General features: G+C 55.7%; 1 protein-coding gene across 1 annotated transcript; it reads left to right on the forward strand.

Moving 5' to 3' along the window:
• The first annotated feature begins 3,916 nt into the window (after positions 1-3,916).
• LOC144723244 (uncharacterized) lies at positions 3,917-14,911 on the forward strand. The gene is made up of 9 exons (XM_078601829.1): positions 3,917-4,047; positions 4,544-4,700; positions 5,541-5,657; positions 5,937-6,081; positions 9,003-9,116; positions 9,629-9,764; positions 10,983-11,131; positions 12,625-12,764; positions 14,041-14,911. The coding sequence occupies exons 3-9, from the start codon at positions 5,552-5,554 to the stop codon at positions 14,172-14,174; spliced, it is 924 nt and encodes a 307-aa protein (XP_078457955.1). The 5' UTR covers positions 3,917-4,047; positions 4,544-4,700; positions 5,541-5,551; the 3' UTR covers positions 14,175-14,911.
• Positions 14,912-15,345: the final 434 nt, after the last annotated feature.

Below are 15,345 nucleotides of genomic sequence, written 5' to 3' on the forward strand. Positions count from 1 at the left end.
CATAAACAGCATGCCGTACTCGTCCCCGTTCTGGCCGTCGTGAGCTCCACAAAACATCTTCTGCGATCCACGGTCACCCTACCGGACATCTGTGAACAACATAAACAAAAAGAGCTTTACAGCTCATCGGATTCCTCCAGCGTGGACACGGGTTTCCGAGTCTGATGTCGGCCGCATTGTTCGGCCGTGACGGTGGCGCCCCCGTGCGTCTGTGCAGCGGCGGTGCGTCTGTCACCACCTCGAGAACGAGAATAATCCTCCTCCCTTTGTTCCTCGCGACAACCGAGTCGGGTCGAGCGGGAGACGCCCGGGACTTGGGTGGACGCGGGTAGCGAGTGACACTCGGCCATCGGTCGCGGCGAAGTTCGCTTCAAACCGCGCACGACTTCGTACAGCCTCGTGTATCTCTGTGTCTGTCTGTGTGTCTCTGTGTCTGTCTGTGTGTCTGTCTGTGTATCTCTGTGTGTCTCTGCGTATGCCTGTGTGTGTATCTGCGCGTGTCTGTGTCTCCGCGTATCTGTGTGCATCTGCGTGTCTGTCTGTGTCTGTCTGTGTGTGTCTGTGTGTATCTCTGTGTCTGTCTGTGTATGCATGTGTGTATCTCTGCGTGTGTCTGTGTGTCTCTGCGTGTGCCTCCGCGTGTCGTTGTGTCTCTGCATGTATATTTGTGTCTCTGCGTGTCTCCGCGTGTCGTTGTGTCCCTGCGTATGTCTGTGTGTCTCTGCGTGTGTCTGTGTGTGTCTCTGCGCGTTGCTGGTATTCAGGAGGTCCGGTGGACTGGCTCTGGCTCCTGCCACCATGAGGGATGGACAGTCCTCTACTCGGGGAAGGAGACTGCCAAACAACAGGGAGTGGCTCTTATTCTGAACAAAATAATGAAGGGGGCGTGGGAGCGTGGCGGTGAGGAGTGGGAAGCTGAAAGCCCCAGGCTACTTTGGGCTCGCCTTTCCATCAACCAGAGGCGAGGAGTGGTGGTCGTGGTTACTTACGCCCCCACCGACGATGAACATCAGTGGAGGGATGCAGGCAAGGTCGATGAGTCAGATGCCTTCTATGACTTCCTGTCACAGGTGCTAGATAAAGTGGCCACTCGGGATAGTCATCCTGTTGGGTGACTCTAATGCCCGAGTTGGTAATGATGCTGGCACCTGGTCTGGAGTGATTGGAAGGCATGAGCCAGATCAACTCAATAACAACGGTAGGAGGCTGCCAGACGTTTGTGCAGCCCATGGGCTTGTAATTACCAACACGCTGTTCTTGCATCGGCGCATCCACACGACATCATGGATGCATGCCGGGTCCAAGCAAGAACATCTGCTGGACTACATAGTGATAGAACAGCGGATGCAGGCCCATGTCCTTGACAACAGGATCTACCGTGGAGCTGATCTGCCCACTGACCATCGGCTTGTCATCTGTAAGATGCGCCTGCCATTCTTCCATTCCCGTTGTGGGTGTACATCCAGGACCCCATTGAAACCCAAAGTGGCCTGGTCTCAGCTAGCTGATGAAAGTTGAAAGCGAGAATTTCATCATCGCTTGCAACTGGGGTTGGCATCGTCCCCCACTCCTCCTGATGTCGAGGGGAAATGGGCGAGGTTTAGGACTGTGGCACATGCAGATGCAATGGCTGCTTTGGGTACGTGGTCCAGACCTCCCCAGCGACCCTGGCTGACAGAGGAGGTGTTCAGGTTAGCTGAGAAAAAGCGACAAGCCGGCCCACTCTCACTGTCTACAGCATCCCACGTCAGAGAATGAGGAGGCTTACCGCAGCCTCCACTCAGAGGTACGGAGAGCCGTGCGGCGTTGCAAGGATGGGTGGTGGTCGCGGGTTGCTGAGATGGGGTCTGCCTCGGTAGCCTCCGATCACAAATCACTCTTGAATTCCATCACAAAGTGACTTGCAGCGCCACACCTACATCACGGAGCAAGTGAAAAACATCGTGGAACAAAATGGGGATGACCCTGCTGAGGCTGCGGTGCCACAAATATAGGAAGAGGAAGTCACCCCCTGTGAGTGGTTGGCTGAGGTGCCATCTGTTGAGGAAGTACTGAAGGCGATCCAAAATCTGAGACCAGTAAAGGCACCGGGCAGAGATGATCTCCCAAGCGAAATGCTGAGGGAGGGTGGCGTTTGTGCACAGACTGCCCTACATGACATCATAACAACAGTCTGGACCACTGGACGGGTTCCGCAGGATTGGAAGGATGCCCTGGTGGTCCCCCACTTTAAGAAGGGGGACCGCACAGACTGTAACAACTACAGGGGCATCTCACTCCTCAGTATGCCCGGAAAGGTCCTGGCAAGGATTATTCAACATCGCCTTGCCAGGTACGATGAAGAGAGGCATGCGGAGCTCCAATGTGGTTTCAGGAAAGGACGGTCCTGCACAGATGCCATATTTTCTGTCCGCCTGTTACAGCAGAGGTGTAGGGAATTCCAACTCGACTTACATATCTGCTTTGTTGACCTGGTCAATACCTTTTGGAGTTCCTGACCCTCTGCTCACGGTCATTAAGGACCTTCATGATGGTGAGCGGGCCCAGGTAAAACTACGTGGCCGGGAATCGGAGCCATTCCATGTTCACCTTGGGGTGCAACAGGGATGTCCTCTGGCTCCCACATTATATAACATCTATTTCGATCACGTAGTTCATGCAGCCTTCAATAGCTGTAACGAAGGAATTTATATCTGGTACAGATACAATGGTAGGCTGATTGATACCCGGGTGCGGTCAAGGGATGGCTCCCTATTGCTCAACCATGTTATGTATGCCGATGATCTGGTAATTGCTGCTCACTCAGAGGAGGAGTTGGAGGCGCTGCTGCTGAACCTGGAGCTTGCCACTAAGAGATGAGGCTTTCCCATCAGCCCCACCAAAACTAAGCACCTGCCTGGGTATTTTGTACCATTGGACGCTCCACCCCCACAACTCCCAATTGGTGATAGGGTAGTAGTGGAGAGAGTGGAGAGTATCCCATACCTGGGCAGTGTGCTCATGACCAGCTCCGGTTAAACAGCAGAGGTCTCACTCCGAATTAGTCGAGCGGCAATATCTTTTCATCGGTTGCGTAACGCTGTGTGGAAACTACCTGGTCTATCGCTCTGCACGAAGCTTCACGTCTTCTCGGCCACGGTCATTCCCTCCCTTCTCTACGCTTGCGAAACGTGGACCCCCCTTATGGAACATCTTCATCGGTTAGAAACATTTAGCCTGGCCTGCCTACGATCCATCCTGGTTTTAACCAGGCTGGATTGTGTGAGGAGCTCACAAATCCTTGAAAGATCTGGGCAAAGTCCCATCGGTGAGCTCCTCCGGCAGGCAAGGCTGCGTTGGCTGGGTCATGTAGCCCGCATGCCCAGCTTTTGTTCGGTCGGATCAAGGGGGCTAAACGGGCGCGGCACGGGCTAGAGAAGAGATGGAGTGATGTGGTACAGGAAGACGTGGAGCTGAGTGGACTTGCCGATGACTGGTACCAGCGGTGTCAAGATCGGCCTCTGTGGAGGAGGCTCGTGAAGGATGCTACTGGGCAGTTGGAGGAACACAACAACGAGAGGAGCGCCGGGTGGCTAAAGCACAGCAAGTTGGCATAATAGGGGGCACAGGTGGTGCATCAGCCAGTCATCTCGTTCATCTCAGTCAGTCGACCGGTGGCACCTGGGTCTGCCTCGTGACCTCCTGCCAGCGGGCGTTCGACACTTCACGTGGCCTTAAGGTGCACATGGCCTGGCACAAGCGTCGTGGTGACGTCACCGCCACTTAGTGGCGAATGGCGGTTGTTGTTGTAGTGATGATGCTGTGTGTGTGCGATTGTTCCTCGTGTCGTTGTTTATTGTTCCAACCCGAGGTCTCGGGTTATGATGGGAGACAGCAACCTGACCCTGACCCCTCCCCAACCCCCCCAACCCAGCAGCAGCAGCAGCAGTGGGCGGGGTGCAGCAGCATTGAACCTCTTACACAACTCGCTCGTGTTTTGTAACGAGCGCCATCGCGAGAAGAGACGGGGACAGAGAGAGGAGCGCAGCGAGCGACTTCACGCCTGGCGTGCGAAACTCACAAGGACTCACTCACTCACACTCACTCACTCTCACTCACTCTTACTCACTCACACTCACTCACTCGCACTCACTCGAACTCACTCACTCGCTCTCACTCACTCACACTCACTCACTCACTCACACTCACTCACTCACACTCACTCACTCTCACTCACTCACTCGCACTCACTCACTCGCTCTCACTCACTCACACTCACTCACTCACTCTCACTCACTCGCACTCACTCACTCACACTCACTCACTCACACTCACTCACTCTCACTCACTCGCACTCACTCGAACTCACTCACTCGCTCTCACTCACTCACTCACACTCACTCACTCACTCACACTCACTCACTGACACTCACTCACTCTCACTCACTCACTCGCACTCACTCGCTCTCACTCAATCACTGTAACTCACTCACTCACACGTACTCACTCACATGAACTCACTCCACGCATTAACGCGCACACACCAACTCGTTCACACTCGCAGGTAGAGCTGCGTGTGGACCCGTCTCAACGTCGTCTCGGTCATCAGCAGCAGCATCATCATCAGCAGCAGCATCATCAGCAGCAGCATTATCATCAGCAGCATCATCAGCGGGAGTAGAACGACTTATATTGATTCTCACACCGGAGACTTCAACAAGGTATGTGCAAATCGATTAATGCTTTTTTGTTACGCAAAATATGACAACAATCATCGTGATTGTCAGGCATGATCAATCCACTGCTGGATGAAGGCCTCCTCAAGCCGCTGCCTCTCGCGTGAGCCCACGTTGCACACCACGCAGAGTCGCGGTTGTCTGTGTAGGGGTGTTAGAGAGAGAGCCGTTATGCATGGCAGCTTATGGGAAACAAACACAGTGGGCGGGGCTACGTGAGTGCACGGGGGGGGGGGGGGGTGCTCTCAACGACGTCCGCACCAGGCAGCCCGGGGCCCCACCCCTCAGCGGGGGTTGAGTATAAAGGGGGATGTGTCAGAGGGCTCGGGGCAGAATGTTTAAGTAAACTCTTGAAGACCGAAGATCGTCTAGCTAGAGCCCTGGACTCCTCTGGGACGCCGCCCTTGTCAGGGCCGCGCAGGACCGAGCCAGCGGCGTGGTCCCGAGAACCAGAGCTAGTGCTCTGGGACTCCGGGTACCGTAAGCCCGACTTACCAGTGTTGGGCCAGACAGCCTCCCCTAGCCCGTTAGTGGAGGACTAGGAGGTAGGTCAGAGATAGCTAGCAGTGTATTCCCAGCTAGCCGGGTGAGGGGGCCGATACCCCCTCCAGTATTGTATGTCCGCGGTTGTGACAACTGTTGTGGAATAAATACGTGTGCCTCAACCCCGGGTGTCCAAGAGTCCTCAACGGTATTACATCTGCAACGACTTCGAACGCCGTCGTCCGATGTGCAACGCCTGAGCGGAGCGCGGAGAGGTGGCGCACTAGGGATGCCAAGCGGCACGTTGTCGTGAGTACCGAGTTTTATCCGCCCTGTGCCCAGGCCGCTGTGTGATGGGTGCCCCACGCGCCGTTCGTGCCGTGCTGCCGGTTCTGTCTCTCGTCTCCTTCGTCGTCATGATCATCTTTAACATAGCAGCCGCCACCGGCTTCACTAAAGGTGACCCTGCACTGATGACCCCGCACTGATGACCCCACCTCCTGACCCCACCTCCTGACCCCCACCTCCTGACCCCACCTGCTGACCCCCACCTCCTGACCCCACCTGCTGACCCCACCTCCTGACCCCCACCTCCTGACCCCACCCGCTGACCCCACCCGCTGACCCCACCTCCTGACCCCCACCTCCTGACCCCACCCGTTGAACCCACTTGACCGCTCCTCCTCCTCCCTCCCTCCTCCCTCCCCCCTCCCGTCCCGCGGTGTCGCCGTGGCCCAGGGCTCTTCAGGAACACGACGGGCGCCATCTCGGGCCGCTACTCGCTGGGCGTCACTCCCGCCGGGTGGACGTTCAGCATCTGGGGCTTCATATACGCGTGGAACGCGCTCTGGGTGGCGCACGCGCTCTCCGCACTCTGCCGCCGGTGAGGCGCTGGGAAGGACGGGGGGCGTGGGGCTTGTCGGTCGGAGTGTCGGGTGGGCTTCGATTCCTGCTCACGGCCAACACCGGTGACGATTATCTGAACCGGTCCTGGGGCCTCCCCTAGGTCGACTCGGCCTTGAATGAGTACCTGTGCGGTGTGTAAACATCGCCACTGGGGAGACAAAGGCGGCCGAGCGTGGTGTTGGCCACCAACCCCCTCGTGTGCCGTGCCGGCCTTCATAGGTGCTTGCTAACAGCACTTGCCCCTACAGTCTGTTAAGGCTATACGGGGGATCTTTGTGAGGGTCGGGGAGCGGAGGGGGGTGTATCTTTGTGGGTGCCTGTTATGTTGTTGTTGTTGTTATTTGTCACCGAAATCTCGACCCCGTAAGCCGCCAAGGAAGGGAGGCGGGCAGAGTTGGGACGGAGAATTCGCGACAATTCCATTCGGCCCCAAGTGGGGACCCCGCGTGGGTGGGAGGGTGGGAGGGTGAAGATTTATATGGGGGTGGGGGGGAGGGGAAGAAGTGACCAACACACGATGGGGAAACCAGCGACACGAGGGAGGGAGGAAGAGGTGGGATGTTGGGGGGGGGCCTTTGTTTGAGCTGGGCGAGCTCAGGGCGAGAGGGGCAAAGGTGAAGGGTGACCGAGCACGCCGTGGCGTCCAGGCGTGGCTGTGGCTTCGTGCTCCGACAATCGGGAGTTATGGTCCTTTTGCACAACCACCGCTGTTGTCAGCCAATAAAAAAATAATAAAAAAATAATTATTTTATTATTCATCCAGGAAATGCACACCGAGTCGTGGGAGTCTCTGTCACGAGAGTCCCACTGCTGCAATTTGAGTTTTTTTTATTTCGATTTAAAGCTTTCGTGACTGCAGGGATTCATCTTCTTGGATCTTTCGGTAAAGTCACGTAGAATGGAAATAATACAAATAAAACATAATAAAATAATTCTCACGACGTTTCGGCCACAACGCAAACAGCCATCCTCAGGTGGAGAACATGTCTGTCTGTTTGCGTTGTGGCCGAAACGTCGTGAGAATTATTTTATTATGTTTTATTTGTATTATTTTATTATTTCCATTCTACGTGACTTTACCGAAAGAACCAAGAAGATTTTTTTTTATTGTTCAGCCGATGAGTCAGAGTCTTGTTCACTATACACGTCGGAGGAAACCGCGGCACCCGGAGAGAAACCCCACACGGGCGAGGGGGCAACACTATATCCCCTTACGGTTGGAAACAGATGGAGATTAAATTTCGATTTAAAGCTTTCGTGACTGCAGGGATTCATATTCTTGGTTCTTTCGGTAAAGTCGCGTAGAAGGGAAACAATAAAATAATAAAAATATGAAACAAGACAATTCTCACGACGTTTCGACTTTACCGAAAGAACCAAGAATAAGATGGAGATTAGTCCACGCTATCGTGTGCTTCCTTCTCCTGGCGAGCCAGGGTACTGCAACAAAGTGGGGGGGGGGGAGTTTCACTCTCCTTGTGTGGTGATCCACCAACCCTCGTAGTTTGGCGAGATGGGATGACCACCACTACTTCACTCCGCCACTGATGATAGCCGAGGCCGCGCGTCGAACTGGGGTCTCCAGATTGGTAGTGCGGCGTGCTAAGCAGTGCGCCACCGCTCCCCCCCCGGTGCTCCCTCTCGACCAGCGAGTGGTTCACAGTCGTTAAAACACTTACAAGGTCAACAAATACGTCGAGGTGTGACGACACAGAGTATTCGTGCTCACGTGCCCGTGATTAATTTGTGTTCTCGATGATTTACCTTCTAAAAAATGTGGCCGCGTGTCTCGCACCCCCTGGGGTGTACAGGGTGCGCCCCAGTTCCAAACCCACGTCTCTAGTCCGCGGGCCAGAGCGGACATCCCCCCAGCGGCAGATTTTGGCTCCTCGGGCATTTAACAAGACGGCGGTCACCACATCGCGCCATTTCAGATTCGCTTCTGCGGCCGGGCCGTCTGGAACGCTCTTCCTTCCGATGTTAGGAGGCTACTGGAGCTATGCACGTTTAAATCGTCACCTAGATTGAAGACTCCTTTCTTTAGAACTGCGTTTTGTGTTTAGTTTGTTGTCCTTCACCCGCACCCCCGATTAGCACGATTGGCTACACGCAGCAGTACTGTTAATAAGAGTTAATTTCTTGACGAACCGGTCATTTACAGTGGCCTTTGCTTCATTCACTTAACGAAACTATTTTTTTATTTGAGCACATAAGGCCCATTGAACTATTTGGCTCTTTGTCCGAAGCGACCTGGCCACAAATGATAGCTCAACGAAGTGGCTTATCGCGTGGACATTTATAGCAGCCAAATACTCTAAACGAGTGATGTTGATTCTAAACGTGGAGGGGAAAAAACCTGAGGACCCGGAGAAAAATCCACACGACCACGGGGAGAGAGAGAGAGAGACGCAAACTCCAAATACACAGCAGCAGCAGGTGTCAGGGTCTGGATCGAATCCACGACCTCCTGTATACTAGGCGAGGTAGTTAACATCTCATAGCCACCGTGATGATGATGAGAGAAAGAGACGCAAACTCCAAATATACAGCAGCAGGCGTCAGGGTCGGGATCGAATCCATGACCTCCTGTACACCAGGAGAGGTAGTTCACATCTCATAGCCACCGTGATGATGATGAGAGAGAGACACGCAAACTCCAAATACACAGCACCAGGCGTCAGGGTCTGGATCGAATCCACGACCTCCTGTGCACCAGGCGAGGTAGTTAACATCTCCTAGCCACCGCGGCCTTCACTGTTGTTGGCCACGCGGACGAGCTGTGGGCCAGAGCCGTGCTGCCACCCCGGGCGGTACCGACGACGCGCGACATGTCTGCCCTGGTGGGTGGGGTGCGCCGAGGCGCTGAGCCGCTGTTCCCGTCTGCGCTTTTCCCCGCAGCGGCCAGGAGGGCCCCCTCTACGCGGAGGCCAGCGCCACGCCGCCGGCCTTCCACCTCATCTGGCTCCTCAACAACGCCATCAACGTGGCCTGGCTCTTCCTGTGGGACGCCGAGTGAGTCACCCCGCTAGGGACGTCCCGAGAGGCGGCGGGGGGGGGGGCAACTCACACACCCTCAAATGAGCACCCGGTGCGGTGTGTAAACATCGTCCACTGGGGAGACAAAGGCGGCCGGGCGTGGTGCTGGCCACCCACCTCTTCGTGTGCCGTTCCGGCTTTATAATAGGTGCTGGCTTAAAGCACTTGCCCCAACAGTATGTTAAGGCTATATGGGGGATCTTTGTCTTTGTATTGGAGAACGGTAGTGTAACGGTTAGGGCACTGCGATACGATCTGATTCCCGCTCACCAGTGACGATTATATGAACCAGTCCTGGGTCTCCTCTATGTCGACTCAGCCTTAATTTGTATTTTAAACCTCGTGTGATGTGTCCACATCGCCACTCGGGATACAAAGGCGGTCGGGCGTGGTGCTGACCACCCAGCCCCTTCGTCTGCTGTGCCGGCCTTCAGAGGTGCTCGCTAACACGGGGGGGGGGGGTCTCTTTGTGTGCGTGTGGTGTCCAGGCTGTTTATCCCATCGCTCATCTTCCTGGCGTTCGTCCCCTTCACGCTCTACCTCATGCTCGCACTCTCCTACCGCAGCGTGCAGCTGCTGCTCAAAACCATCGCTCCCCGCGAGCTATGGCTCACCCGGATCCTGGTACGCTCACCCGCTCGCTCACCCGCTCGCTCGCTCACCCGCTCGCTCACCCGCTCGCTCACCTTCACTGTGTGAGCGTTGGTGCCCACCAGTGCCGGATCATCGTAGTAGCAAAGTAGCTACAAATGCTACGGGACCCGCAATTTAAAGGGCAACGCGCTAAATACTTTCAAGCTATCAACTCCGGTCCAGTGATTCTGCACTTGCTCAATTACTATAGTACTATACCGCCTTCAACTTTTACGAATGACTGGGTGTTTAAGGTTAGCGATTTGTCGTATTATCTGGCTGTATAGCAAATGAAAAAAAACAATTACTTTACCGAACCAACGCTCACAAACACACCTCTGCCGCCACCACCAAAGACAAAGAGCTCCCGTATAGCCTTCACAGACTGTTGCAGCAAGTGCTGTTCGCGAATAGCACTTCATATGAAGGCGCGGCACGTGGGGAGGGGGTGGGTGGCCAGCACCACACACACACAAGGTGACACACACACGCACGCTAGGTGACATACACACGAGGTGACACACACTAGGTGACACACACACACAAGGTGACACACACACACACAAGGTGACACGCACACACTAGGTGACACGCACACACGCTAGGTGAAACACACACACACACAAGGTGACACACACACACTAGGTGACACACACACACAAGGTGACACACACACGCTAGGTGACACACACACACACAAGGTGACACGCACACACTAGGTGACACACACACACACACTAGGTGACACACACACACTAGGTGACACACACACACGCTAGGTGACACGCACACACGCTAGGTGACACGCACACACAAGGTGACACACACACACTAGGTGACACACACACACGCTAGGTGACACACACACTAGGTGACACACACACACGATAGGTGACACACACACACACGAGGCGACACACACACACACAAGGTAACACACACACACAAGGTGACACGCACACGAGGTGACACGCACACGAGGTGACACACACGCACACACACTCGCACCAACACTGCCAGCATCACCCCCACGAGCCCCCTACTCCTCCTCCCATCGACTTCCCCATTGCGCCCACCCCCTCCCACCCCGACTGAGTTTCTAAAAACGAACCCACGACCTCCTGTACACCAGGCGAGGTCGTTAACATCTCGCCACCGTGGCACCCCCCCTCCCCACGTGACGCTCACGTGCCCCCCCACGTGACGCAGGCTCACAATGGGCTGGCCATGTATGCCACGTGGACGACGATCGCCACGCTGCTCAACCTGGGCGTGGTGCTGCGCTACGACGGCGGGGTGAGCGGCTCGGCCACGGACAGCGCCGTGCTCGCCATCCTTGCCCTGGAGGTGCTCACCTGGTGAGCCGTTGGGGGAGGGGAGGCGGGGAGGGTGCGAGCCTCACCTGTGATTACGTCTCACCGGCAGCGCCGCTGAGCCGTTAACGTCGTTACCATGACACCGCACGCATTTTAATATGTTTGTGAAGATGCATTTTTATATTCAAATCGGCGTCCTCTCGTCTAAGACCGGTGGTGAGACGAGACCATAACGAAGGCCGCTGCCCCTGGTGTAGGTCAATCAGTTTAAAAGACAATGGCAGATATTATCGGAGCGTGTTTGCATGTTCCGTCACAAGTACTGTGTGGTTAACGCAGTACTTGATGCCTTCCAATAGGTATCTATTTGGTGGGTGAACATCTCGCGGAAGACTAAAAGCCTATTCTGATGTTTTCCATCACGTTCATGGAACTACTGTATAGGAATATCGGGTAGAGTGCAATAGTGTGGGATTGTTATTGTTTTTGTTGTGCATAGGCGTGCCCTGTATCCTAGTGCTCGTGCCTTACGCCGATAATCCCTACTCCAAGCCAGCCCGGCTGAGTGGTGGAGACTCGCGAGTGACAAGGTTAGGCCCTGTCGATGGCCATGCGGAACGTCACACCAACTGGCCGGTGCACGCATCAAACTACGCACCACACAGTCGACCCACAGAGACACGAGCTACATAGACCCATAGCGATGCACAGAGACCCATAGATATGTAGCGATATATTAAAGCCAAGCCACAGTAGTGCAACTCAAACCATGGGCCATATGGTGAAGCCCATTGGGAGACTGAGACTCATAGAGATGCATAGAGACACACAGCGATTCATAGATATAGAGAGTAAACCCATAGAGACACATTGAGATACATAAAGACAGGCCACAGTAGTGTGATTGTGGCCATGCCACCCAATCTCTGGAGTGGATGGTGACCCCACTGTGGCCTTCGCTCCTTCAACGGCCGGGGAGGAACAGCGACACGACACCAACTCGCTTCGTCTCTCTCTGCTGAAGCCCTCTCGTCGTAGCCACACGAGAGACACAATTCTGTCTGCGCCCCGAACTCGTCAGAGGCCGGACGCCAGGCAAGGGGTGAGCCTGTTGGGCGCTTGGCCCGGGGGACCACCCTGCATACCAGGTGCTACAGGCCGCTGTTTGTCGAACTTCTTTCGCACCGCACGAAGCCAACCGCGCGAGGTGTGAGCAGCAGAGGGCTACCACGTGGTGGGCAGCAGAGGGCAGCAAACCCCATTGCGGGACTGTGCTTCTATGCTCCCCCCCCACCACCTTCACCTGTGCGCGCTGCCCATCGTGGTGAAGTATGGTCAAACGACGCCCGTAACCAGCTGCGTCGCAGGAAAACCCCGAGTGAGGAATGCAGCGGTGTGCTGGCACCGGTCCGTGCGACGTCCCGCCAGCGAGACTTCACCCATCGCGTGGCCTCACATGCGCACCTAGCCTGGCACGAGCGCCGTGCTGTGTTGCGTGACGGTTTTTGTTTGTTGTTGTTGTTGCGGTTGTCCAGGTTCGTGCTGGAGGTGGCGGTGCTGGAGCGTCACGTGCGCTACACGCTCACCGTCTACCCCGTGGTGATCGTGGCGCTCAGCGGCAGCGTGAGCCAGAACTACGACACGGAGAGCCCCTCCGGCAACGACGTCTTCACGGGTGAGAGGGGGGAGAGAGGGAGAGGGAGGGAGAGTGCGTGAGGAAGAGGGAGCGAAAAAGAGAGCGCGTAGGAGAGAGAGAGAGAATGAAAGTGAGAGAGACAACGAGAGAGAGACAAAGAGGGAGAGGAATAACAGGGCAAAGCGAGGTGGGCTTAGTGTTGACACCTCTGATAAAACAACAACAACAACCAGGGACAGATCATGCAAGGGGAGGAGGAGGAGGTTGATGATGTTGATGATGATGAAGCCATCCCTCCTTCACGCCGGGGAGTCTTGGAGAGCGAGCGAGAGAGCGAGCGAGAGAGCGAGAGCGAGAGAGCGAGCGACAGAGCGAGCGAGAGAGTGAGAGCGAGCGAGAGAGTGAGGGCGAGAGAGCGAGAGAGTGAGAGAGTGAGAGAGCGAGCGAGAGAGCGAGCGAGAGAGCGAGAGAGCGTGAGGGCGCTGCACACGCGGTGAGCGATTCGCATCGCATCTCAACGCAATTCGCAAGGGGCCCCACCAGAGTGGCAGCTGTCTCTGTGCGGCACGCGGTGACTCGGCGCTTGCCCTTGCGACGACGATGATGACGTTGTTACATCTCAGGGTGCAGGAAGAGGGAGTGAGCCACAAAGTGAACGGATCGTCTCGGCTGGGAAATCCGTTATTATTATTAAACTAAATAAAATGTAACTATGGGACTTTAACAGGTAACTTCTCAGAAGTGACCTGGCAATCACAAATGATAGCTCCACGAAGTGGCTCATCACGTCGAAATGTAGAGCAGTCGAATGCTCTGAAGGCGTGGTTTTTATTTTAAACGTGGAGGGAAAAACCTGAGGACCCGGAGACAAATCCACGCGACCACGGAAGAGAGAGAGAGACGCAAACTCCAAATATACAGCAGCAGGCGTCAGGGTCGAGAACGAACCCACGACCTCCTTCATACCAGGCGAGGTGGTAGTTAACATCTCGTAACCACCGTGATGATGATGAGAGAGACACGTAAACTCCAAATATACAGCAGCAGGCATCAGGGTCGAGAACGAACCCACGACCTCCTGCACACCAGGCGAGGTAGTTAACATTTCTTGTTCTGCAGCTGACTGCCCTACGAACCCGGCGACCCGAGTTCCATTTCCAGTCATGGCCAACAATCGGTGGCGAAAATCTGTACCGGTCCCCGGGCCTCCCCTAGGTCGACGCAGCCTTAAAACGAGTACCTGGTGCGGCAGGGCACTTGCCCCCCGACGGTTCGGCGTGGGCTACACGGGGGACCTTTGTCTGTGTCTGTGCAGTGGTGCTGCTGGGCGTGACGTGCGCGCTGCTGGTCGCGCGCCTCGCACTGGCCGCGTGGCGCCACGCGGCGCAACCCCGCGGGGTCGCGGGGATCCCGGGAGGCGCAGCCGAGACCTCCAGCGTCCAGCTCTGAGCACCTCCAGCTCCTGTCCTGGGCCTCACCCTGCCCTGAGCCTCACCCTCACCCTGCCCTGGACACCTCCCTCACCTTGCCCTGAGCCTCACCCTGCCCTGGGCATCTCCCGCACCCTGCCCTGGGCGTCTCACCCACACGGGGGTGATGTTTACACATTTAGAAGATGCCACAAGTTTAAATATTGAACGGTTTTGTTTTAATCTAGAAGCGAAATACAGTGGGATATTATTGTTGTTGAATGTGAGAAGCGGAACAAAGTGAGCGAGGGAGTGTCCTCGTGACCTCTCTGGCCATTGAGGATGTAAAACTCGTGACTGGTGGTGGAATGTTGCAACACATTCAGGCAAAGATTGATTTTTGTAATTGACAAAAGTCACCCACAAATATTAATTAAATGTTTTTTGGCGATGCTGTTGTGTAAACACAGACAACAGCAGCAGAAGCATCAACACGTGGCTCGATAATTAACACAACACTGCACGCGTGTGTGCGCGTGTGTTTGCGGCTCGACGTTTGGGACGACGAGAGTGTGTGTGTGCTGTGAAGGAGGGCCATTGCCCGAAACGTCGCCCTGCTGTATAAATGCTGTTCTTGTAGGAGTCACACACATATACGCGCGCGGTGCCATTGCGCGTTTGTTTTTGTGGCTTTGAGAGCATCGCTGATTGTACGTCGCCGTGTCATTCCCCGTCAACAGCCATACATCTGAGTGACATTAAAATTCTCAAAATTCACCTCCCTGCCTGCCTGCCTCCCTGCCTCCCCCGGCCCCGTCGTTGAGAACGCAGACTGGCACGGCGCCGCAGCACGCGCGCGGCACGGCTCGGGTTGTTTTTCGACTGAGCAGCAGCAGCAGCAGCAGCGGTGGCGGCGTTGAGGTGTGCGGGTCCGACTCGAGGGATGAGGTCGAGCAGACTCGCGCGCAACTCGCCTCGCTCTGCCATCGTCCCTCTGCGTGTGTGCGTGTGTGTGCGTGCGCGTGTGCGCGTGTGTGTGCGCGTGTGTGCGTGCGTGTGCGTGCGTGTGCGCGCGTGCGTGTGTGCGTGCGTGTGTGCGTGCGTGTGCGCGCGTGCGTGTGTGCGTGTGTGCGTGTGTGTGCGTGTCTCTCCACGTGTGCCTGAAACGTCGACTTGCCGTCTCCGTTGCGCGCACGCAGACTGTCCCCTCG

This window comes from Lampetra planeri, chromosome 17 (assembly GCF_965212315.1).
Source record: "Lampetra planeri chromosome 17, kcLamPlan1.2.h2, whole genome shotgun sequence".
NCBI classification, from domain to species: domain Eukaryota; kingdom Metazoa; phylum Chordata; class Hyperoartia; order Petromyzontiformes; family Petromyzontidae; genus Lampetra; species Lampetra planeri.